Source organism: Urocampus carinirostris, chromosome 18, assembly GCF_059441175.1.
Source record: "Urocampus carinirostris isolate Australia breed hairy pipefish chromosome 18, RoL_Ucar_1.0, whole genome shotgun sequence".
NCBI lineage: Eukaryota > Metazoa > Chordata > Actinopteri > Syngnathiformes > Syngnathidae > Urocampus > Urocampus carinirostris.
Window position 1 is genome coordinate 3,020,754 of NC_142366.1, and position 25,577 is coordinate 3,046,330.

Below are 25,577 nucleotides of genomic sequence, written 5' to 3' on the forward strand. Positions count from 1 at the left end.
ATGCGAGTGTACCCTGAACAATTTGCCTGACTGGGTCATCAGATGGGGACCACCTGTCATTGATGTCTCGCTCCTTTAACCCCAGGACATCTCCCGGTGGTGAAGCAATGGCTTGGCAGACTCCCTGACAACCCCACTGATGGCAAAAGTGTTGCTTGAAGGCCCCCTGCTCCAATCATTCCCCCGCAGCCACAACCAGAATCTGCCTTTTTTTGCCTCTTCTGACAGCTTTTTTGTTGCTCTCCGCTTGCCAACTCCTGTGCATCTAGGGTCTGTTAAGAGGTGGAAGCTTGACGTGCCCACAGAACCCCTGCAACCCGCCTCCACCTAAGGAGCTCAACGACTTCAGGCCGGTCGCCCTGACATCACATGTGATGAAGACCATTGAGCGGTTGCTGCTTCACCACCTGAGGCCACAGGTCTGCCATACCATCGACCCTCTGCAGTTTGCCAACCAGGGGAAGGTGGGAGTCTACATCAATGGTTCCCAAACCGTGGCAGGCTGGCGCCTCTGTACATCCACCACACAGCATCATCTCCAGACAGAAGAGCAGCTTTTGCGACAGACTGCTGTCGCTGTCTTGTTCCGCAGACAGACTAAGGCGATCCTTTATCCCTCGTGCCATGAGGCTCTTAAACTTCACCCGAGGGAGTAAAAGCCCACATTAAACCCCAACCTCACATTTGCATATTTTGCTCTATTTTTATTACAGTGTCTATTCTTTGGAACATTATTTAAATGCTCTTTATTCTACATGTTATACTGTTTTTTTTTGTATTCTATATCTCTTATTTTATTTTTAACCTGATGATACTGCTGGAAATGTGAATTTGCCAATGACGATGAATAAATTGTCTGTCTGTCTGTCTATCATATTGTGGTTTTCTGGCCTGCCTACCCGCACTTGGCTGTCAGTCAAGTCATGTTTATTTGTATAGCCCTTAATCACAAGGAGTCTCAAAGGGCTGCACAGACCACAGATCTGCAACCTCAATGGAACTGTTTAAATCTGGGCTTAAAACACAACTATATTCTATAGCATATGAATAACGTCTTGTTCACATTGATAATTCAACATCCATTGCAGCCTGGTCATCCTGGAAGAGGGTTTACCTCCTGGGCGGTCCCTTCTTAAGGTTTCTTTGTTTTCCTCATGTTGAGTTTTTCCTTGCCCTCATACAGGTTTTAGATCAGGGGATGGTGTAATAATAGTCTACAGGTCTTTATATTTATAGTCACTCGCCACTCTAGGCTAAAAAAAATACCAATAGAAATGCGGTATGTATAAAATGTTTTAAAAAGAAAAAACACAAAGCTATGAATCTAGTTATGACGTCTACTGAAGTGACCATATACACTGTATACTATAAATGGTAAATGGTCTGCATTTATATAGTGCTTTTCAAATCAATGAAGACTTCACAAAGCGCTTTACAATTTGCTTCACACTTACCCATTCACGCACACTCACTAATGGCGGCCGTGCAGCCATGCAAGGCGCCTACCTGCTTATTGAAGGCATTAGGGATTCAGTGCCTTGCCCAAGGACACTTCGACATATAACACGGAGGAGCCGGAAATCGAACACTTGCCACATGAAGAGTTAAAACGGTTGTAGAAACCCTGATAGTGGAACATTTTACAATTCAAGTCAAGTAATTTTTATTTGTATAGCGGCACAGTTCTGAGGTCATTAGATCAAACCTTCCAGTGTGGAGTTAGCATGTTACCCCCGTGCTTGCGTGGTTTTCCTCCGGGCACTCTGTTTTCCCCCCACATTCCAAAAACATGCATGTCAGGTTAATTGGCCGGTCCAAATTGTCCCTTGGTGTGAATGAGCGAGTGAGCTGTCTGTCTCTATTTGCCCTGTGACTGGCTGGCAACCAGTTCAGTGTGTCCCCTGCCCACTGCCCGAAGATGGCTGGGATGGGGTCCAGCACCCCCGCGACCCTACTAAGGGTAAAGAGTGCAGATAACGGATGGATGGATGTTAAATGTAATGTATTGTCTTGTTTCTTGTTAATCAAATTGCCAGCTTATGCGAGCTATCATATACACTGATATCACTGATAAGTGGTATTCACTAAATGCCTTTTTGATAATTGGATATTCTTACCACCTGGGTTCAGAACACATTACCATTTATTTCAATGGCAATTTCCCCTTGCGATGCCCACCTCATAAAGGATTAATGTCATCATAACCCAGGGGTTTACTGTAATGATGCAAAGAAGCTCACCAGCCATTAGATGAACTGTGGCCCGCGTGGCCAAGCAGCAGAGCGATGAGACATTTGGGGTCCTGAAGGACCTCTTCGGCGGCAGCGGCTGGCTTTGCGGATCTTGCCCGACATCCTCGCGGCGGGCCGCCCGTTCCACGGCTGCCATGCCAGCAGCGGCTCGGCTCGCTGAGTCTTCTAGCTTGATTGCCGGCTCCTCCTCAGGCGCTTCCCTGAGTCGATTTCCCTGCTCAGGCCAGCGGTGCCGGGACTCTAAACCAGCATGATTTCTGTTGTCCGGTAAGAACGGGAGCTGTGGCATACCTAGCAATACAAAAGCATGTTAATTGACATATTACGCATGCTTTAAAAAGATTGAAAGTGATTGGCCACAATAAAATGTGCCTGGTACCATTAAGCAAATGCTGAGCTTCTCCTTGCTCTTCTTCATCAGCATCTTCTTGATGGACTTCAACAACTTCCTCGGGGTTGGTGGGAACTAACTTTTGCCCTCGACCTGCATAGCAACCATGTGAGCAACAAGTGTTCAAACAGGCGCAAATTTCCTTACTTGAAAGTAACAGATTATTTGAAAATCCCCTTTCCCTTTTCATTTCATCCAATTATTTGCTGCTTTATATAACTATTGATTGTAAAGAGGGTGCAAGTTGTGGGTATTGGGTCGGTATTGACATAGATACCTATACCTTGAGTAAATTGTGTAGTTTGGCGCTCCAACCCTAAAACCTTTTTTCATGTCCACTACGCCCTTCATGAAAACTCAACACGTTCCCTTTATTTTTTATTCGTTTTCCTAATGCTGTAAACATTACTTAAAATACATTTTATTATCCGAAGGTCAAACAACTGAATCTCTACTCTGTCTTTGCCTAATTGCATCACCACACGACAAAAATTAGGTCTTTCAGTGACAAAACATCCACAACTAAAATAAAGTGATCATTTATCACAGGGGTTAGGTACCAAAATGAACTGCTGTCATGCAAATTAAAAATCTTGATATTGTTTTTACAATTATAATATATTTAAATACTCATTTATCCAGAAAAACACAAATAAACACTTTTAAGAAGCTCAAGCATATCTTTGACAAATAAAAGCACAAGAGATGATTTTCTTATATTGATCTTTTACAAATAATGAATGTACCGTCAAATAATAAAAATCGGGGAGACGGTTTAGCCAATCAGAATGGAGAACACAATAAACCATGGAGTTTTCCAGATCTTTATCCACACATCAAGGAGCCCCCAATTTCTCGTGTTGGTTTGATTTACTACAGGCCTTCCAAAATGAGTCAAAATAGCACAACTTCCCATTTGAGAGAAACGTCTGGCACTGAACAAGTTAAAAATAAACAACAATCTGCATGAACATAAATCACCTTTTTCCAAAAATAAAAATGAAGTTAAATCAAATTGACTTGCCCCAAAAGTGAGAAGGTCCACGCAGAGGAGGTCCTCCAGGGATCCTGGCCAGACTAGCAGCTTCTTCCCACAGGTGATTGGGTAGCAAAGGCGGTGGGATGAGGTCCGGCCTGCCAGCAGATTCCTGGACAATAGGAAAATGAGGAAGGGGTGGTGCCTGGCGAGTGGGCTCGACCGCGAGGGGCTCAGCAGGGTCTTGTGGGGTTTCCGGGGGTGTGGTTTGAATACAAAGGGCAGCGTTGGGCGTGAGTCCGAGGGAGTGCAAGGAGCAGGCCAGCTCGGCCTCCCCGAAGCGTTTCCGGGGGAAGCCCTGGAGAAGAGAGAAGGCAGGTAGGGAGGGGTGACGTCCCATGATGTGCTCCACTACACTGCGAAGCGGCGCATCGGCCGGGAAACGTTCACGGATGGACTCACCGGACGGCAGCCGAATCTATGGCGAGGCAAAATAGTAACCATAAATTCTGCATCTCTTATTTATATGAAAACAGTGTCTTTACAACCTCACCATGAGTGTACAGTTGTTATCAATATTAGTTTCGACCTTTCCCCCCAAAGTTTGTCCTTGACTCCTGTTGGATGAAGTTGCTGGCTCCGCCTCTGTCCCATACTGGCAACTTGTCTTCTCCTGTAAGCTCCTTCGATCGTCTGCAATGCGCTTTAACACCAACTCTCGCTCCTAGAAAACAGAACAAGCACAAAATTATGACTAATGACATAATATTTGATGCACTCCAAAACAATCCCTTGCTTCTACGCCCTTAAGTTATTGCTGGTTCACGGCTTCGTGGATTTTGAAGTAAATTGTCTTTGTCATTGTCATTAACATTGTGTCCTTCAGCAGACAGCAGATGCTACCATGGGGACCAATCGTATATGTGTGCTTGGTGGAAGTGACTGCCAGTGTGCGTGACTGAATTGGGATTGCGTATGCTGTAAGTCAATGGGCAAGGCAGGTGCACAAGTCATTAGGTCCACCAGAAATAAAAGGCGACAGCTAGCTTTTAATGAAGCATTGAAAACAAGTTAATCAATGAAATCGGATTGTGAGGAGAGCCAAAAGATAGTCATGTCAACTCATGTTTATTTGTATCACCCTTAATCACAAATAGTCTCAAAGGGCTGCATAGGTTATTGCACAGACTATTATTACATACTATTATTAACACTATCCCCTGATCTGAAATCAACATGAGGGCAAGAAAAAACTCAAAAACCTCAACGTGAGGAAAATGAAGAAACCTTGAGAAGGGACCGCACATGTGGTAATCCCCTTTTCAGGATAACCAGGCTGCAATGGATGTTGCAATAACAAATAATACACATACTGGACTGTCTCAGAAAATTAGAATATTGTGATAAAGTTCTTTATTTTCTGTAATGCAATTAAAAAAACAAAAATGTCATACATTCTGGATTCATTACACATCAACTGAACTATTTCAAGCCTTTTATTATTTGAATATTGCTGATTTTGGCTTACAGCTGAAAAAAACTCAAAAATCCTATCTCAAAATATTAGAATACTTCCTCAGACCAAGTAAAAAAAATAATTTTATAACAGCAAAACTAAATCAAACATTTGAAAATGTCCATTGATGCATTCAGTACTTGGTTGGGAATCCTTTTGCACGGATTACTGCATCAATCCGGCGTGGCATGGAGGCAATCAGCCTGTGGCATTGCTGAGGTGTTATTGATGCCCAGGATGCTTCGATAGCGGCCTTCAGCTCATTTGCATTTGTAGGTCTGGTGTCTTTCATCTTCTTCTTAACTATACCCCACAAATTCTCGATGGGGTTCAGGTCAGGGGAATTAGCAGGCCAATCAAGGACAGTGATGCCATGGTCAGTGCACCAGTTACTGGTGGTTTTGGCACTGTGGGCAGGTGCCAGATCATGCTGGAAAATGAAATCCTCATCTCCATAGAGCTTTTCAGCAGATGGAAGCATGTAGTGCTCTAAAATCTCTTGGTACACAGTTGCATTTACTCTGGACTTGATGAAACACAGTGGACCAACACCAGCAGCTGACATGGCTCCCCAAACCATTGCTGACTGTGGGAACTTCACACTGGATTTCAAGCAACTTGGATTTTGCTCCTCTCCAGCCTTTCTCCAGACTCTGGCGCCTTGACTTCCAAATGAAATGCAAAACTTGCTTTCGTCTGAAAAGAGGACTTTGGACCACTCTGCAACTGTCCAGTGCTTCTTCTCCATAGCCCAAGTCAGACGCTTCTTCCGTTGTCTTGAGTTCAGAAGTGGCTTGACCATGGGAATACGGCTATTGTAGCCCATTTCCCGGACACGTCTGTCAACTGTGGCTTTTGATACCTGGACTCCGGCTTCAGCCCACTGTCTTTGAAGCTCCCCCAAATTCTGGAAGCGGCTCTTCTTCACAATTTTGTTAAGGCTGCGGTCATCTCTCTTGGTTGTGCAGCGTTTCCGGCCACATTTTTCCCTTCCAACAGACTTTTTGTGGAAATGCTTTGAAACTGCACACTGTGAACAGCCTGCTCTTTGAGAAATTTATTTTTGTGTCTTATCCTCCTGATGGAGGGTATCAATGATGGTCCTCTGGACAGCAGTCAGATCAGCAGTCTTCCCCATACTTGTGATTCAGTTTACTGAACCAAGCTGAGTGTTTTTAAGGCTCAGGAAACCCTCGCAAGGTGTTTCGAGTTAATTAGAGGATTCAGGTGATTAGTTGAATAACCTACTTATATACTTTTTCATGATATTCTAATATTTTGAGATAGGATTTTTGAGTTTTCTTAAGCTGTAAGCCAAATTCAGCAATATTAAAATAATAAAAGGCTTGAAATAGTTCAGTTGATGTGTAATGAATCCAGAATGTATGACATTTTTGTTTTTTTAATTGCATTACAGAAAATAAAGAACTTTATCACAATATTCTAATTTTCTGAGACAGTCCAGTATATTGTCAACAAAAAATATAGGTTATTCATATGCTATAGAGTAGAAGTGTGTTTTAAACCTTTTTCTTGTAAATCAAGGAGCGTGAATCTGGCTATGCGGTGCTGTCTCATTTTTAAAAACATTGTAAGCCACCAAGAGAGATTGAGCTACAGAAGCTCTCAACAAAATAAATAATGAAAAAAAATAGAGGCAAAAACATTTTTGTATATGAATGGTTTTGCCAGCTTCCTGGGACAGCACAATATGCCGGCATTGTCTTTCGGGTTATTTTTCTCGACTCCGTCCTCATGTACTGGAAGAGTAGTTTGACCTTACGAGCATACGCTCGCATTAGGCACGCGAATCAAAGAGGCGTGTCGTATGTTTTGTTCTGTACATGTCTGTGGGCGGGACTCTTGTCGAAACCAAAATAAATATACCTTGATTCCACGTCTTTTTTCTGTTTGATGACTTGACCAAAATAAGTTAATACATACGTCATAAAGCTGTTCTATGTCCATCAAAGTAATGAATATCTACTTTAATTTCGCGGATGTTTAGAAAATCTGGACAGTTTGTTGTTATCCAGCTGTCAATCAAAGGGGGCGGGACTTTTCTCGTGCCTGCTAGCATAGCCGGCTGCGATTTAAAAAGAAAAACAAGTCGATGCGCCAAATCCACGAAATTTATGTTTTATCCCGCTCGAGTGTTTTTTAACCCACGCAAGAAGCGGATATGAGTTCTTCAGGCTCCCCGGTAAGCTTTTTAGTGTTGTAAAAGTCACGTCACGACGTGTTTCGAGGCATGTTAGCTTGCCAGATAGACTCAGTAGCTAAGCTAGTTGTTATGCTAACAAGTGACAGGTAGGCGTCACAAATTATTACGATTTTTTTTCCTGTATTACTATAAATGGTTCGTTCATTTATGTGAATTTTTGTGTTTAGGCGTCCACTTCAAACATGTTTGAAATTGTGTCGTGTAAATAAAAAATAAACTGTTAAAGGTAAATAGTTGGACGATGGTTGTGACGTCATCGTGTGGTTTTTGTAATTGTTTCATCAATTTGAGTTCGGTCAACCTTCTAGAAAATAATTTCACTTTTCTTGGACAAAATTAATGAATGTAGTTTTTGCAGACATATTACCAAGGCTGACCTAACAGTTTTCATGGAACTAGTAGAATAACATTGTCTTTGTCATTGATCACAACGTAGCGCAGCGCGATTTGACGTGGACGACGAGGATAAAATAATAAACGTTTTTAAAAATCCCCAAAATATTTTTACCCAGCGGTCCTGGAAATGGGACACCCAGGCAAGTAGTAAGTTTGGTTGTAATCGTCACCTGTGTAAGATTATCAAGTGACAAATCACTAAAACTGGAAAGAAAAGTTCATGATTATGATAGTTCATGTATTTTTGCCCAGTATTCAAATCAATGTTTGTTTGTTTTTTTTTAATTGGACGGAGTTTTTTTTTTTTTTTTTTTGCACCACTAGGAAGCACTAACTATTATACACCGTCCCTTTAAATAAAACCAAAATGTCATGGACTGAATGGGTAGAACCATCTGAAATAATCTGTTGCTTCATGAGAGCCGCTACAATGTCGTAAAGGTTTTGGGGGGTTTATGTGCAGCAATAACCTTAAAGAAATAAGCTGTTTTAACTGGGGTTGCAAGAGCTGCTTTATAATTCAGCAAGCTGTACAGTGGAATCTCGGTTCTCGACCATAATCCGTTCCAGAACCCTGTTCGAAAACCAATTTGTTCGATCACCGAAAATCGTTTTTCCCATTAAAAGTAATGTAAAATCGTTTTAACACCCTGAATGTTTACCATGAATGTAAACATGAAGCTAACCCAGGCTAATCGTATGTTGGCGTAATCTTCCGTACGAACGATTACGCTAACATGAACGTGTAAAAATAAAAAAGGATTATGAATAGGATTTCTTACCTTTGTGGTGGACGGTGGGGAGAGAAAAATCATCAAAAGTTTTTCAACCTCTTCCAAAACTTGCGGCAGTTGCTTGCTTATAGCGCTAACTTCCTTAGCCGCATCACTCGATTTCACAGCCTCCTTATTCTTTACTATCGTACTGATAGTAGATTTAGCCATGCTGTATTCACTAGCAAGATCGGAAATTCGTACACCTCTTTCATATTTAGCTATTATGTCTTTCTTAAAAGCAATAGTTTTACGAACAACTTGTCTTTTTTCACCTGTCCTGTTGCACCGACCTTCTTCGGAGGCATAATTAGGGGCTAAAACACCCGTACGCCACTCAGCATTCCACCCTAGCGTACTGGCGTTCGAACTCCAATTTTTTGACCGAAAAGCAAAGCAAGAATTTCTCGAAATTTTTGGTCGAACACCGATTTGTCCGAACTGAGAGGCGTTTGAAAACCGAGGTTCCACTGTACTACCAGGTCTGACGGAAACCGTCAAACTTGATTGGATGCTATTTGCGTCCAAGTTTCCTGCAGCATTTTGGAAGAGGGTTCACCTCATTTGTGGCCCATTCTCAACATTTCTTCATTTTCCTAATGCTGGCTTTTGTGAGATTTTCCTTGCCCTCATTTAAGTTTTAGATCAGGAGATGGTGTGGTGTAATGGTAGTCTGTAGTCTGTAAAGCCCATTGAGACATTTTGTGACTAAGGGTGTTACAAATAAACATGGGCAATATTTACAATGTAGTGCTTGTAGACTGCAATGTTCTTATATCAGGAAACAGTGTCCAGAAGCCCTTCATGCTTCTTGTTTCTTGAAGACAATTGGGGAGCTTTTCCAAACTCTCAATGAAATGGGCTTCACACCGGAGCAGATCCAGGCGGCAGTGCAGGCTGGTCATTTTTGCGTAATGGATGCAGCCGAGTGGTGAGTACGCCTAAAAGTGCAATCCCAGTCTCAGTTTGTTTTTTAAAAAAATATATATTTTTTTTTCCTCTTTTTATTCCAATAGGCTCTTGCAAGGTAATCAGGATCAGAGACACAGTTTGCTTAAGCAGCAAACGGGGCCTACAGAAACTGCTTTTGACGCTTTCAATCCACCTAAAGAGTCTGTTAGCATGTCTGAATCGAATGCTGACTGTGAAGGTGTGATGGAACACAAGTAGAACAGTAGACCCCCGGGATAAAACATAAATCCGTTCTGAAGTGGGTATCGCAAGGTAAAATTGTCATTTGGTGAGGGATAGGAACCAATGGTAATTACCTAATGAATTCCAAACATTTTTTGTTATTCCAGATAAAACAATTATCCATCCATCCATTATCTGCACCGCTTATCCTCAGTAAGGTCGCGGGGGTGCCGGAGCCCATCCCAACCATCTTTGGGTAGTTGGCAGGGGACACCCTGAAATGGTTCCCAGCCAGTCGCAGGGCACACAGGCAGAGACAATTTGCTTGCTCATTCACACCTAGGGACAATTTGAACCAGCCAATCAGCCTAGCATGCATGTTTTTGGAATATGGGAGGAAACCGGAGTGCCCGCAGGAAACCCACGCAAGCACGCAGAGATCATGCAAAATTTACACATGTGGTTCAATCTCATGACCTCAGAACCGTGCCGCACACACGCTAACCACTGCGGCGCCGGGCTGCCCATTAAATACTGTATAACTCGGACCATAGAGCGCATATGATTATAAGCCGCATGCACCATATTTTACGGGATTTGCTGATTTTGCCCTTACACAATCCGCACCTGTGCATGGGCCGCACGAGCCCACATTGAAATATGTAACACAGTCACAAATTCATCCCAAATCTGACTTTAGGTGCCACAATTGTGATTACATATATAGTACTCAATGCAATCACTGCAGTCAGCAATGTGAACGGAAAATGATACCGGTAGTTATAATTTAATGCAAACCTTTAAAGTCCGGGGCCCGTTAAAAGTAATCCAATGAAAAAAATGTATATTTCCAAAGTTAAGAGTTGGAAAAATAAATATCCACTATTGTCCGCTACAACAACAAACAGATTTAACTCAGCTTCACCCCACTTCCCATCAGCCCGCGTTTGCTCCGCCCCTTCTTTTTGATTCGACGGTAGAAAACATATCACAATAAGTCTCTAAAATAAATACATTACAGAAATATACAGTTGCAAATACATATTATACATGGTTACACATATTTACAAAGAAAGACGGTACACCAAGAGAGTTTTCAAAGTTTTAATAATAAAAACATAACTTTCATCCCAAACCGTGCCTGTGAAAGGTACCACCACGCTACTCCTAACACGCCCGCTACGCATGAAGCGTACCGTATTTTCCGCACTACAAGGCGCACCTAAAGTGGTTGATGAACTGAGTAGTTTATGCTTTGCTAAACTGTGTCTCGGCTAAAGTTATTCGGAGGTAAAGGGGGCGGATCCTTTTAATCATTTACAGGCTCGCATAGGCTAAAGGGGCGAAACAAAGCCTGCAATTGGCCGAAAAAGTTGAATGTGAATAGCATGTTAGGTCGAACTACGGCATAGAGGAAACAGTATTTTACTATTCTGTACTGTATTTGTAAATATTTTACTCTCCTGGATTTACTACACTCACGGATATAAGAGGACCATGGCTGCACATTATTATTGAACACAACGACTTCGGTGAGCTACTCCGGCTATATATTTTCCCAGTATCTTGTTTCAGACTGAACTCGATGTTTCTGTGATAAGCGGTGCAAAATTAAATTAAACTCAATTCCAAGTGTTTATTGTCATATGCACAGTAAAGTTGCGAGTGAAAAAGAAAATAGAAACTAAGGTATGGTTGGCATTTCTTGAATCCCAAGACTTTAACCTTCCGAATGATATTTGGAACTTTGAGTGACATCGTACAGACACTGTTTCCGTACATGTCTGAGACAGGTATTTGCTTCTTTGCAAGCTTTCGGAATGTTAAGGGGGTAATAAGTTTGACTGAACTATCTGACCGTTTTGTCGACGTTCCCATTGTAGCGCCTTATAATCCGGTGCGCCTTATGTATGTCAAATATAGGAACTAAAAAACTATTTTTTCGGGGTGTGCCCTATAACCTGGTGCGCCTTATAGTGCGGAAAATACGGTAGTTGTTAAAATAAGCCGTACCGCAATTGTGAAATTCACGGGAAACCGTCCTCATCTTTCTCCTTATAACTGTCGCCATCAAGGGCATCTTCCTCATTATAGGAAAGAAACTTTGTCATATGTACAATTTGAACGTAAATTATGAGGATGCAGACTACCTCCTACCCTTCGTACTCGAGTGCTGCTGGTGGCCCGTTAGAAAAACTTCATAAATTGGCCGCTTCACTGAATAAGCCGCAGGGCTGAACATTTGGGAAAATAGTAGCAGCTTATATTCCGGAATTTTCGGTAATTAAGATAACAAATTAGTAATATAAATTTCTGTATGAATTATGTGTAATATAATAATTAAAATGTCTATCTTTGGAGTGATGTGACTTGAGGCCTATGAGTGGAGTAGCAGGTGGATGAATAGGGGAGGGGGGACAGCGGATTGTAATCGAGAACGATTTGAATCTTTCTCTTAGGAGGATAGCATGCCCCTAGAAGAGTTTCTTGCTTTAATCGCCTCCCAATTCTGCATAAGAGTTGTGATGGCCGGTTGGTTATGGCCATGAAACTTTGCGAGGGTAGAAATTCGTGTGCCTTCTTCGTATTTCTTGATGCTTGCAAGGTTGTTTCCATGGCTATGTATTTGCCTCGTACTTAATAAACCCTGCAATCCGTGGGACCCATTGCATTGTCTTTGATGTCATAGTAGGGAAATTTCATAAAAAGAGGCAGCTGTATCCCAGGGGTCTACTGTAGTTCTTCATTTTGGGTTTCCTAAATCTTCCTAAAATGTTCTTCATCTTCCAGCCAGTGGCTCATCACCGCTGAGTTTATCCTCCCCAACCCGAGAGCTGCCGCCTGTCGAGTCACGAATTAAACAAGACAACAGTAACTTTGAGGAGCAGCAGAGACAACGGGTGGCTCAGGAGGCCAGGGCGGAGCGTCGGCAAAAGAAACAGGTACAGAAATGGTAAAAAGTATATATACTCAATCGGCTGGGAGTTCACAGTGAAGCCTTGGTTATTTCGGTTAATGGGGACCGGAACCTGCTGCGGAATGTGAACATCCGTGAAGCAGCGACACCCCCTCATAAAAGCTCCTTAGGGTCAAACTTATCTCAAGAAGAATAAATGAATGAAACTTTTATTTAGAACATGACAAAATAAAAGCAAAACAACATACCGAAAAAAAACAAAAAAAACACAATGTCATCGTACATATTCGAAAGGGAGTAGGAAGAAGCACATACTTATCAAATCCTACCCATTTGAATTCATTAATAATTGTTTCCCACAGTTAGCTTTTCTGTGTATTTACAAACGACTACCACCTCTCGAATATACATATTTACATTGACTCTGTGGATACACAGTCTCTTCATTATCACGACCATCACCACTTCATCGCTGTTTTTATCCTACCAGATTAATTTAGTTTTACCCCTTTATTCACTCTATAATTCTAGTAATCACCTAATATCATTCAGTCACCAATTATGATAATAATAACAATTAATGATAGTTATAATAATAATTATTATTATTACTATCATTAATGTAATAATAATTATAATAACAATATTGATTGGCTTACATCTACCTTTTGCAATATCATTCAAACGCCAATTTCTTCCTCACTGCACTTTACCAATATTGTTTTTTTGTATTGAACAGGTGAATACTTGGACATTGTTTGAGCTCATCCTGTTATTTGTTCCAAAGTTTAACTCCACATACAGACACACACATACTTTTCCTGGTAGTTCTCACCGGTTGGATTTTAAAGTTATTACATCCCCTCAAGTTGTAGCTTCCTTCTTTTCGTGTCAATGTTTTTTGTATGTTCTCTGGCAATATATCTTTATTCACTTTGAATAGTAGTGGGGAAGTGTAAAACTCTACTAGATCATACAGTTTTAATAATTTGAACTGAAGAATTAGGATATTGGTATAATCACAGTATCCTGCCTTGTGTATAATTCTTATTGCTTGTTTTTGGAGTACAGAAAGGGGATGGAGTGAACTTTTGTAATTATTGCACCAAACTTCTGCACAGTACGTTAAGTATGACAAAACTAAAGAACAATATAAAGAGTACAGCATATTATAATTTAAAAATAATTTGGCTTTATTATTAATTGAAATACTTTTAGATACCTTACTTTCTATGTGTCTATTGGGTGTTTTCCAATTTAACTTTCTGTTAGTGTCATCTGCAAAAGTGACTAATTTTGATAGTTTGGAAATATTAAAAACATCGTTAACTTATAAATTGAAAAGCTTTGGACCCAGGACGGAACCCTGTGGTACTCCACAACAAATGTTCTAGTATCCAGATGTCAACTCTCCCATTTTTACATATTGTTGCCTCCCAGTCATATAGCTTTCAATCCATCCTAAGGCTACTCCCCTGATGCCATATTGTTCCAGTTTTTTGAATAGTAACTTATGATTGATAGTATCAATTGCTTTTTTTAAATCAATAAATATCTCTTCTTTTCTATGGTATTGGTAATTCCTTCGATAACTGTCACTGTTGTTGATCTGTTAGCCCTAAAGCCATATTGACTCTCATAAATTAATTTATGCTTATCTATAAATTTCTCTAGTCTATTACTATAAATTTTCTATAATATTTTTGAGAACTGAGGAAGCAGAGATACCGGTCTGTAAATTGTGAAGATGTGTTTGTTTACATTTTTGTATGTTGGTATCACTTTTGCTATTTTAATTTATTTGGAAATTTCCCTGTTAGAAATGATAAAATACAGATATCTGTTTTGGTTTCACAATTCTATATATAATTTGCTTAACTAATACCATATCTATGTCAACACAATGAGTTGATGTTATAATGTTACAATTGCTTACCAGGTCTAATAACTCTGATTCGGTTACACCACACAAAAACATTGACTTTGGGTTTATTTTTATCAGTGATTTGAATTGTTTGCTACTGCCCTCAGGAATATTTGCAGCTGGTTCTGGTCTTACTGAAAACAAAAAATTAATACAATTCTCCACAATTTGATTTATAATTTTCACTGTTTTTGTCAATGAAATAGTTAGGATATGCATTACCAGTACTTACTTTATTACCTTTTATTATAGTATTTTATGTTCCCCTAATACTTATAATATTTTTTTTGTTCGTATGTAATAAATCAGTATGATATAATTTCTTACTAGCTCTTAATATACCCGTCAATTTGTTATTATATGTTTTATATTGTGATTCAGCTTCCTTGGTTCTTAGTTTAATGAATTTTCTATATTAAGTGTTTTTCTTCTTACAACCATTGTATAAATCCTTAGTCATCGACAGATGCTTTACTGATTTACTGCTAACATTACTTTTTTTCATTGGACAATTTTTCTTATATTCTGTACTGAGTATTTCTAAAAAATATATCAAAGGCACTATCCACATAATCTGTACCATATATAATATTCCAGTTTTGTTTAAGTCCTCATAAAGTGACTTAATTGTCTCTTAGTTGTAACCCGTTCTTAAATAAATTCCATAGTTGATTCTTGTCTAGTAACCTTTTCATCATACACTGTAAATACTGGTAGGTGATCAGAAATGTCACAAAGCAGTAATCCGCTGACGTTTGTAAATTCAATATAATTTGTAAATATATTGTCAATTAGAGTTGCACTGTGAAGTAATTCTATTAGGTCTTAATATAGTTGGGTATAAACTCATGCTGTACATTCTGTTAATATAGTCATCAGTGGTTTTATGATTGTTTGGATTCATCAGGTTATTGTAGAAATCTCCACAGATGAATTGTGTTTTGTTGTTTATTGCTAAATATGTTTTTTTCAGCCCAATTTTTGAAAACTTCTTAACTTGAGCGCGGTGATTGGTATACACAACTGACTATAATATTTCTCCTTTCTTCATTTATAATCTCTGATGTTAAGTATTCAAATAAATCATTGAAAACCATTGACGTGTTTTTTATTACTTCAAATTTAAATTTCTTGTGCACGAATACAGCGACTCCTCCTGTTTTACTTGATCTATTTACATGGTTTAAATTATAATCATTTATTTCAAAATTGACTCCCTTTTCCTCATTGAACCAGGTTTCAGAGACTGCAAGAACACTAAATGGGTTCTCAAATTACTGCAAGTATTCCATAATTGCTCCAAAATTTGTATACATTCTTCTACTGTTAATGTGAATCATTGTAAATTTCCCTTCTGATCTAACATTATTATTATATTATTTTTCTCTGTATGATACTTAGTTACTTGAGATAAATGATGGGAACTAGGGCGGCAGTAGCTCAGGAGGTAGAGCGATCGTTTTAGGATTAAGGGATCCCAGTTCGAATCCCGGCTTGTCCGTGTTACATGTCGAAGTGTCCTTGGGTAAGACACTGAACCCCCAATACCCCCAATAAGCAGTTTAGCGCCTTACATGGCTGCACAGATCATGGGAAATGTGAAGCACAATGTAAAGCGCTTTGGGAAGTCATTGACTTGAAAAGCGCTATATAAATGCAGATCATTCATTCATTTCATTTCATTTCATTTCATAACTGGTTGCCCTTGTCTAATTGATCAAAATTACCATCGTCACTCTATTCGCCACATCTCAACTCTGATAGCTCGCCCTCTAATATAGTTTGATGAAGTCCCAATTCCCAATCGGTCATAAACATGTCCATGCCATTCCCAGGTGTATTCTGGGATGTTGGTGTAATTGCCATTTGGTTAATACAATTGCTGTCTACTTTGATCTATTGCTGTTAAGTTGTATTTGTCCAGTTCTTATATCTATTATCAGTAACACTTTTGCAGCTTCTGGAGTCCCGTTCAGTTTTATGAAAATGTTCCCGCAGTGACCCACGTGTGTTGGATGTTACCATGCTTTTTTAGGAGTCTTGCCTTCCTTGCAATGTCCGAGTTCTTCCTAGTCAGATGCTCATTGATTAAAACGTTAGTACCTTTCAATTGATGCCCTTGTATTAATAATGTTCTTCCTATTGGTAAACCGCATTATTACGGCTTGCAGTCTCTCTTTCCTCTTCGGTAGCGGGTGACAGGCCTTAATGTGTCCCAGGTCCATCACGATCCCGTTGCTAAGGAGGAAGGACACAACCTGTTGGTCCACCTGGTCTCCTTGTCACTGGGCTCAACATTACTTGCGGCCATCGGCTCGCATAAGAGCGCGGCTGGATCTGAATGCCAGTGACAATCACGTCGTTTATCCGCGTGTGTTGTTCGAGCTCGTCGACCCCTAAAAAGGACAGCGTCTTTTTCAAAGCCTCCTTCAGCCCAATGTTGGTGTGGTTCTGACGCGCTAGCGGTTAGCCTTATGTCACCGCCTCCGTCCTCGGCGACATCTTTCGGGAACCTTCCGTTATTTCTGTCGAGGTCAATTTAGTTGAAGGTCCAGAATCACACAAAAAATATTATTTTTTAAAAATTCCTCAATTTGGACTTTTTTTTGTTCTAGTTTTTTTGTTGGCAAACTCGTGCGCAGCTGTGAGTAAGGACGTCCGATGACATGACCCGGAAGCGATCTGATGATCAGGATGACGTCCTTACCAACGGAAAGAAAACCTTGTAATAAAATAACAACAATAGATAGACAAGTAAAAACACATAAATCAGAATAGAAGTTGAATGAATGGTCTTTATTGTCATTATACAAAAGCTCAACGAAATTGCAGTGCTTAACCTTTAAGATTAAGAAAGCAATTTAGAGAGCGGTTTCCTGGCAGCTGGCTAGCTGCACGCTAGCATCAGGTATTTATCGAATTGAGCAAGGTCTTTGCGACGATTAATAAACAACTCTCTTGATTGAGTGGTTTCCCATAAGCTGTTGCTCCAATTCATCCGTTTCATGGGTAATGGATCTGGGTTTGGTGATATACAGGTTTGGCATGGGTAGCTCGTGTGGGTTGTTACCTAGCCTTGCCGTAGCATTAGGCTGGACCTACGTACCTTTGCCTTCTCTTCTGATGCCGCCTCAGTCGTTTTCCGAACCTGTTAATAATCCACGGAGGCCCTGCTGGTGATAAACATTTATTTTCTATCTTTGATGATAATGGCGGCGCACATGGACGCAGCAGCTCACAGCTCTTCAGCTAATTTTCAATTTATTACATTCTCTTGTCTATTTTGCTTTCTTTCCTGGACACATGCATGGCCAATAATACCTATAGTCGGGAACTTATAAATTTGGGTCTGCATCTAAATTTTGACTTTTTGGGCCATTTTTCTGCCACCTTTGATATCCCGCAAGTCATGAACTGTTGTCTGACCTAGTAACCTATGCAGACAAAATAATAATTATGGGGACCTGAAAATTCATATGAACTCCCCACTCAGTTTACTTACTGTTGCGCTTCAGTCACTAATTGACACATTTGATTCTAATCAACTGATTGATTTGCCGACTCCTAAAGATGGAAACACACTAGACTTGGTTCTGACTCGAATAGGTTTCAACCTCAAATGTGACAGTGTTACCGTGTACTACCGTTATTTCTGATCATTATTTAGTTACATTTGAGGTGCTGGCTCAATGTATTCAAGAAACTAAAGGATTTAGTATCCGCAATATTTGCACTGGCATAGATTCTGAGCTCTGTGATCTAATTTCAGGAGTAGTTGTGTCGTTTCCTTTATATAAGGGCTCTATTGACTCACTCAGTAATGAGTTTAATGCTACCCTTGCTAGTGTCCTGGATTCCATGGCTTAAATCACGACCCAAAAGACGCACGCCTTGGTTTACTGATGAAACTAGACGCTTAAACAAGACTGCAGGAAATCTGAACCTTCAAACCTGGTGTGACAGCTTGTTAAAGTATAAAGCAACCCTTGCCTCTGGTGAAATGACATCTGAGCCCTTTAGTGTTACCTGTGGTGTTCCGCACGGTTCAGTCCTTGGTCCCCTTCTTTTCAGCATTTACATGCTTCAATTAGGTGATATAATTTGCAAATATAACATGAAATGAAATGAAATGATCTGCATTTATATAGCGCTTTTCAAGTCAATGACTTCCCAAAGCGCTTTACAATGTGCTCCACATTTCCCAATAGCGGCCTTGCAGCCATGTAAGGCGCTAACCTGCTTATTGGGGGTATTAGGGGTTCAGTGTCTTACCCAAGGACACTTCGACATGTAACACGGACGAGCCTGGATTCGAACTGGGATACCTTGATCCCAAGACGAGCGCTCTACCTCCTGAGCTACTGCTCAGTTTACATCAGTTTCCATTGCTACGCAGATGACACTCATCTTACAATGGAGGAATCTACCACACTAAACTGTGGAAATTTGGAGGTCTGCCTCACTGAGATAAAAGAATGGATGTCACTCAACTTCTTGCGCCGTAACTCTGAAAAGACCGAAATGTTAGTTATTGGTCCATGTAAATGCCGTGACTTGTTTTTAACTCTGAACATTGACAAATGTAATATCACCCAAATTTTGGGTGTCATATTTGACCCCAATCTGTCCTTTCAAACACACATTAAGAATATTACTAGAACAGCTTTTTTCCATCTTCGCAACATTGCTAAAATTTGCCCTAAGCTGTCTCAGTCTGATGCGGAGATTATAATTCATTTGTTTGTTACCTCCCATCTCAATTACTGTAACGCACTACTCTCTGGTTTCCCGAAGTCCAAAATATAGAGCCTTCAGCTGGTACAAAATGCTGCAGCGGGGCTTTTAATGAAGAGAAGAAAGTTTGATCACATTACCCCGATTTTAGCTAACCTGCATTGGCTCCCTGTTAGCTTAAGATGTCATTTTAAGGTTCTGTTGGTAGGATACAAAATCATGCATGGACTTGCTCCCTCATATCTTTCAGATTTAATTTCCCCCTATTTTCCGGTCTGGAGCCTTCTCTCTGAAAATGCTGGTCTACTAGTGATGCCAAAAGCCAAGAAGAGCTCCTCAGATTCGAGAGCGTTCTCCATTAGGGCCCCGGTGCTGTGGAATGCTCTTCCCCCTGAGATTCAATCTGTAACCTCAGTGGAACTGTTTAAATCTAGGCTTAAAACACAGTTCTATTCTATGATATATGAATAACCTCTATTTTATGTTGCACCCTGGTCATCCTTGGAAGGGGGATTACCTCATGTGCGATCCCCTTCTGAAGGTTTCTTCGTTTTCCTCATGTTGAGGTTTTTGAGTTTTTCCTTGCCCTCATGTAGGTTTTATATCAGGGGATGGTGTAATAATAGTCTGTGGTTTGCAATAATCTGTGGTCTGTGCAGCCCTTTGAGACTCTTTGTGATTAAGGGTGATACAAATAAACATGAGTTGACATGACTATCTTTTGGCTCTCCTCACAATCCGATTTCATTGATTAACTTGTTTTCAATGCTTCATTAAAAGCTAGCTGTCGCCTTTTATTTCTGGTGGACCTAATGACTTGTGCACCTGCCTTGCCCATTGATTTACAGCATACGCAATCCCAATTCAGTCACGCACACTGGCAGTCACTTCCACCAAGCACACATATACGATTGGTCCCCATGGTAGCATCTGCTGTCTGCTGAAGGACACAATGTTAATGACAATGACAAAGACAATTTACTTCAAAATCCACGAAGCCGTGAACCAGCAATAACTTAAGGGCGTAGAAGCAAGGGATTGTTTTGGAGTGCATCAAATATTATGTCATTAGTCATAATTTTGTGCTTGTTCTGTTTTCTAGGAGCGAGAGTTGGTGTTAAAGCGCATTGCAGACGATCGAAGGAGCTTACAGGAGAAGACAAGTTGCCAGTATGGGACAGAGGCGGAGCCAGCAACTTCATCCAACAGGAGTCAAGGACAAACTTTGGGGGGAAAGGTCGAAACTAATATTGATAACAACTGTACACTCATGGTGAGGTTGTAAAGACACTGTTTTCATATAAATAAGAGATGCAGAATTTATGGTTACTATTTTGCCTCGCCATAGATTCGGCTGCCGTCCGGTGAGTCCATCCGTGAACGTTTCCCGGCCGATGCGCCGCTTCGCAGTGTAGTGGAGCACATCATGGGACGTCACCCCTCCCTACCTGCCTTCTCTCTTCTCCAGGGCTTCCCCCGGAAACGCTTCGGGGAGGCCGAGCTGGCCTGCTCCTTGCACTCCCTCGGACTCACGCCCAACGCTGCCCTTTGTATTCAAACCACACCCCCGGAAACCCCACAAGACCCTGCTGAGCCCCTCGCGGTCGAGCCCACTTGCCAGGCACCACCCCTTCCTCATTTTCCTATTGTCCAGGAATCTGCTGGCAGGCCGGACCTCATCCCACCGCCTTTGCTACCCAATCACCTGTGGGAAGAAGCTGCTAGTCTGGCCGGGATCCCTGGAGGACCTCCTCTGCGTGGACCTTCTCACTTTTGGGGCAAGTCAATTTGATTTAACTTCATTTTTATTTTTGGAAAAAGGTGATTTATGTTCATGCAGATTGTTGTTTATTTTTAACTTGTTCAGTGCCAGACGTTTCTCTCAAATGGGAAGTTGTGCTATTTTGACTCATTTTGGAAGGCCTGTAGTAAATCAAACCAACGCGAGAAATTGGGGGCTCCTTGATGTGTGGATAAAGATCTGGAAAACTCCATGGTTTATTGTGTTCTCCATTCTGATTGGCTAAACCGTCTCCCCGATTTTTATTATTTGACGGTACATTCATTATTTGTAAAAGATCAATATAAGAAAATCATCTCTTGTGCTTTTATTTGTCAAAGATATGCTTGAGCTTCTTAAAAGTGTTTATTTGTGTTTTTCTGGATAAATGAGTATTTAAATATATTATAATTGTAAAAACAATATCAAGATTTTTAATTTGCATGACAGCAGTTCATTTTGGTACCTAACCCCTGTGATAGATGATCACTTTATTTTAGTTGTGGATGTTTTGTCACTGAAAGACCTAATTTTTGTCGTGTGGTGATGCAATTAGGCAAAGACAGAGTAGAGATTCAGTTGTTTGACCTTCGGATAATAAAATGTATTTTAAGTAATGTTTACAGCATTAGGAAAACGAATAAAAAATAAAGGGAACGTGTTGAGTTTTCATGAAGGGCGTAGTGGACATGAAAAAAGGTTTTAGGGTTGGAGCGCCAAACTACACAATTTACTCAAGGTATAGGTATCTATGTCAATACCGACCCAATACCCACAACTTGCACCCTCTTTACAATCAATAGTTATATAAAGCAGCAAATAATTGGATGAAATGAAAAGGGAAAGGGGATTTTCAAATAATCTGTTACTTTCAAGTAAGGAAATTTGCGCCTGTTTGAACACTTGTTGCTCACATGGTTGCTATGCAGGTCGAGGGCAAAAGTTAGTTCCCACCAACCCCGAGGAAGTTGTTGAAGTCCATCAAGAAGATGCTGATGAAGAAGAGCAAGGAGAAGCTCAGCATTTGCTTAATGGTACCAGGCACATTTTATTGTGGCCAATCACTTTCAATCTTTTTAAAGCATGCGTAATATGTCAATTAACATGCTTTTGTATTGCTAGGTATGCCACAGCTCCCGTTCTTACCGGACAACAGAAATCATGCTGGTTTAGAGTCCCGGCACCGCTGGCCTGAGCAGGGAAATCGACTCAGGGAAGCGCCTGAGGAGGAGCCGGCAATCGAGCTAGAAGACTCAGCGAGCCGAGCCGCTGCTGGCATGGCAGCCGTGGAACGGGCGGCCCGCCGCGAGGATGTCGGGCAAGATCCGCAAAGCCAGCCGCTGCCGCCCAAGAGGTCCTTCAGGACCCCAAATGTCTCATCGCTCTGCTGCTTGGCCACGCGGGCCACAGTTCATCTAATGGCTGGTGAGCTTCTTTGCATCATTACAGTAAACCCCTGGGTTATGATGACATTAATCCTTTATGAGGTGGGCATCGCAAGGGGAAATTGCCATTGAAATAAATGGTAATGTGTTCTGAACCCAGGTGGTAAGAATATCCAATTATCAAAAAGGCATTTAGTGAATACCACTTATCAGTGATATCAGTGTATATGATAGCTCGCATAAGCTGGCAATTTGATTAACAAGAAACAAGACAATACATTACATTTAACATCCATCCATCCGTTATCTGCACTCTTTACCCTTAGTAGGGTCGCGGGGGTGCTGGACCCCATCCCAGCCATCTTCGGGCAGTGGGCAGGGGACACACTGAACTGGTTGCCAGCCAGTCACAGGGCAAATAGAGACAGACAGCTCACTCGCTCATTCACACCAAGGGACAATTTGGACCGGCCAATTAACCTGACATGCATGTTTTTGGAATGTGGGGGGAAAACAGAGTGCCCGGAGGAAAACCACGCAAGCACGGGGGTAACATGCTAACTCCACACTGGAAGGTTTGATCTAATGACCTCAGAACTGTGCCGCACACGCGCTAACCACTGTGCTGCCGTGCTGCCCCTACATTTAACATAAAGTATAGTATAATAACACTTTTACACGGTTTAACGTGTTGGATGAGAAATCCTAAATTTGGTTATTCTTTCTTTACTAGCCCTGTTTCATTTCTATTTCAGTTTTATGACCAGTCCTCGACTCTAATGTTGGTTGATCCTATTATTAGTCATAAAATTTACATCTCGGCATAATGATAGGGTTTTATAATGAATCAAAATCTATTTTCTGTTAAAACTTTGAAGTTACACAATAATACAATGAAAATCCAAATGACAAGAAGGTTCATCAAATAAGCAAATAAATTACAATTCCAGTGTTTTCCAATTCAGGGAATTCCAAATACATGGGTATCGCAGGTTTCTCAAAGTTCACGATTACATAGTCAAGATCTGACGAATTATTCGATTCCGACCTTGATGCATAAGATGCTTCCTGGATCTGAGGTCTGGGGTAGCTCGCCACTCGGATCACAGATTTCCAATCATCCAAGTTAAATAACATTATACATTAAAATAAAAAAATAAAAATATATAATTTAATTTACCATTGGTGTGACATGGCTTGAGCTAATCCAGTGGAGTTATATGGTGGATTAAAATGAAAACTTCCATTTACGAGGATTTTCATGCCCTTTGAAGATTTTGTTGCTTTAATTTCCTTCCTATTCTCACAATTATCTTGATCAATGATTGGTTATGGCCATATTTTTCATCAAGCGAAACAAAGCGTGTGCTTTCTTCTTACATCTTTACAATCATAAGCTTTTTTTGTATTTCGCATTGTATCTTCTTTTTTTCATTTTTCTTTTCAATCATGTTGCATCAAAAAATGACGAAATCACCTGATAAGACAGAGGGATGACGGGTTGAAGCCATAGGCTTATAGAAGACCCGTCTCCAGAATAACCTTGGACGCTTGGATCATTAAAACAAATGATCATATCTTACATAATGATAACCATTACTTAGAAATGATCACATTGTTTGAATCACTATATATATTTTACAGTTTTTGATGGTTTATTTTCCCATCCTGCTCCTCCCTACTCTTGATCAACAATACAATTTGATAGCACAAGGAACTGAAGAACGGAATAGGGAAAATCTCAAACCAAGTGCATGTGAGAAGCGCGTGAGACTACGGGAGAGGAATTTCCTTCGTAGTCAGGTTTCTTATGGCCATATTCTGAAACGAGGGCAAAGATGCATTTTCCTTCTATTTTATATCCAGAAAATCCTTTCCATGCTTATCATCTTCTCGCTTTACATCACTTCAAGTCTTGGAACTCATTGCTAAACAAAGTAATGTTTATAACACAAGCTATGAACGGAGCAAAGAGAAATGGAGCATTATGGGAGGTAGTTCAACCAATAGCATATCACAGGGATCAGAATTTTCCGCGGATCCGCGGATTTCCGCTGTTTTTGAACCCCAAAGGCATTCCGACTTTTTCACTTTTTCTCTTGCGTAGCAAACAAATTCAAAATCCGACTGTCTCACTCTTTCCTTTATTGCTCTGGCGCACCCTGGCGGCCCTGCTTTATTCCTGGACCCTGGCTATTTCAGCTGAAAATGAAAATCTCCATTCTGATCCCTGATATCAGCATCTTCAAGAAGTCGGACGCAACCTAATATCATAGCAGCATCTTACATAAAGTCAACCAATAGAAGACAAGCATTTTTGAGACGAGTTGGGCAGATGACTCACAAATTAGAGAGTTTTTGGGCATACGAAAGTCCTTGTTGTTGAATTTATATGGTTTGAAAAATTCTGTAACATAGTATAATCACAACGTAAATAGTCCTCTTTGCCATTTTTTGGGGTGCATTGATGTCGGGCGTGTCAGCCCCTAGCATGCAGTACAGCAGCAGCCTGGCCGGCCTGACACCCGAGCTAGCCGAGCTCCTGCTGAGCCACATGGCCCAAGAGCGAGTCCTCCGCCCACGCAACCTGGAGCTGTTCTTCGGATGCCCTCTGCAGAAGTTGGTCCTAAACTGCTACCCGTACTCCACCAATGAGCTCCTGCGCCAGCTGCGCTTTTTCACCTCGCTCAAGCACCTCAGTCTGGTCAACTCGCCTCTCATCACCGGTACCAAAAAAAGAGATTTTCATTTTGTTGGCCTCCAGTTTGAAATGTTTTTGTTTCTGTCCAGATTCTGGATTATCCTTCCTGTCCAGTCTGGTTAAACTGCAGCACCTCAACTTGGCCTCCTGTAGCAAACTGACCGACTCTTGCCTGCAGTACATCAGAGGTTATAAAATCCCCCCCTTTTGCACTCAGGAAGAATCTAAAAAGTGACAGACGTGCTTTGGTCAGAAATGATTACAGTTTAGTTTCTGTATTACTATAAATGGTTTATTTAATTAAGTGATTTGTTATGTTTACGTGTCTATTTCATACTAGGTTCAAATGGTGTCATCTAAATAAAAAATGAACAGATAAAGGTAAATATTCGAAAGATAGTTGTGACATAATTGATATGTTATTGTAATGTTTCATCAATTTGAGTTTGATCAATGTCGCTTTTTCTGTACAAA

At 40.8% G+C, this 25,577-nt stretch overlaps 2 protein-coding genes across 2 annotated transcripts in view; one reads left to right on the forward strand and one right to left on the reverse strand.

Moving 5' to 3' along the window:
- Positions 1–365: 365 nt before the first annotated feature.
- On the reverse strand, positions 366–22,022 carry LOC148348029 (uncharacterized). The gene is made up of 6 exons (XM_088322850.1): positions 21,932–22,022; positions 4,173–4,343; positions 3,668–4,097; positions 2,632–2,736; positions 2,241–2,543; positions 366–511 (listed from the first exon to the last, which is right to left on the reverse strand). The coding sequence occupies exons 2-6, from the start codon at positions 4,173–4,175 to the stop codon at positions 366–368; spliced, it is 987 nt and encodes a 328-aa protein (XP_088178976.1). The 5' UTR covers positions 4,176–4,343; positions 21,932–22,022.
- The window catches only part of LOC148348030 (uncharacterized), a 49,476-nt gene continuing 31,007 nt past the window's right edge, over positions 7,109–25,577 (forward strand). Inside the window, exons 1-10 of the mRNA XM_088322118.1 lie at positions 7,109–7,338; positions 9,353–9,459; positions 9,545–9,678; positions 12,453–12,604; positions 20,340–20,510; positions 20,586–21,015; positions 21,947–22,051; positions 22,140–22,442; positions 24,886–25,128; positions 25,193–25,291. Of these exons, the coding sequence (XP_088178244.1) occupies positions 7,318–7,338; positions 9,353–9,459; positions 9,545–9,678; positions 12,453–12,604; positions 20,340–20,510; positions 20,586–21,015; positions 21,947–22,051; positions 22,140–22,442; positions 24,886–25,128; positions 25,193–25,291 (1,765 nt within the window). The 5' untranslated portion in view covers positions 7,109–7,317. The remainder of the gene's footprint in view (positions 7,339–9,352; positions 9,460–9,544; positions 9,679–12,452; positions 12,605–20,339; positions 20,511–20,585; positions 21,016–21,946; positions 22,052–22,139; positions 22,443–24,885; positions 25,129–25,192; positions 25,292–25,577) is intronic.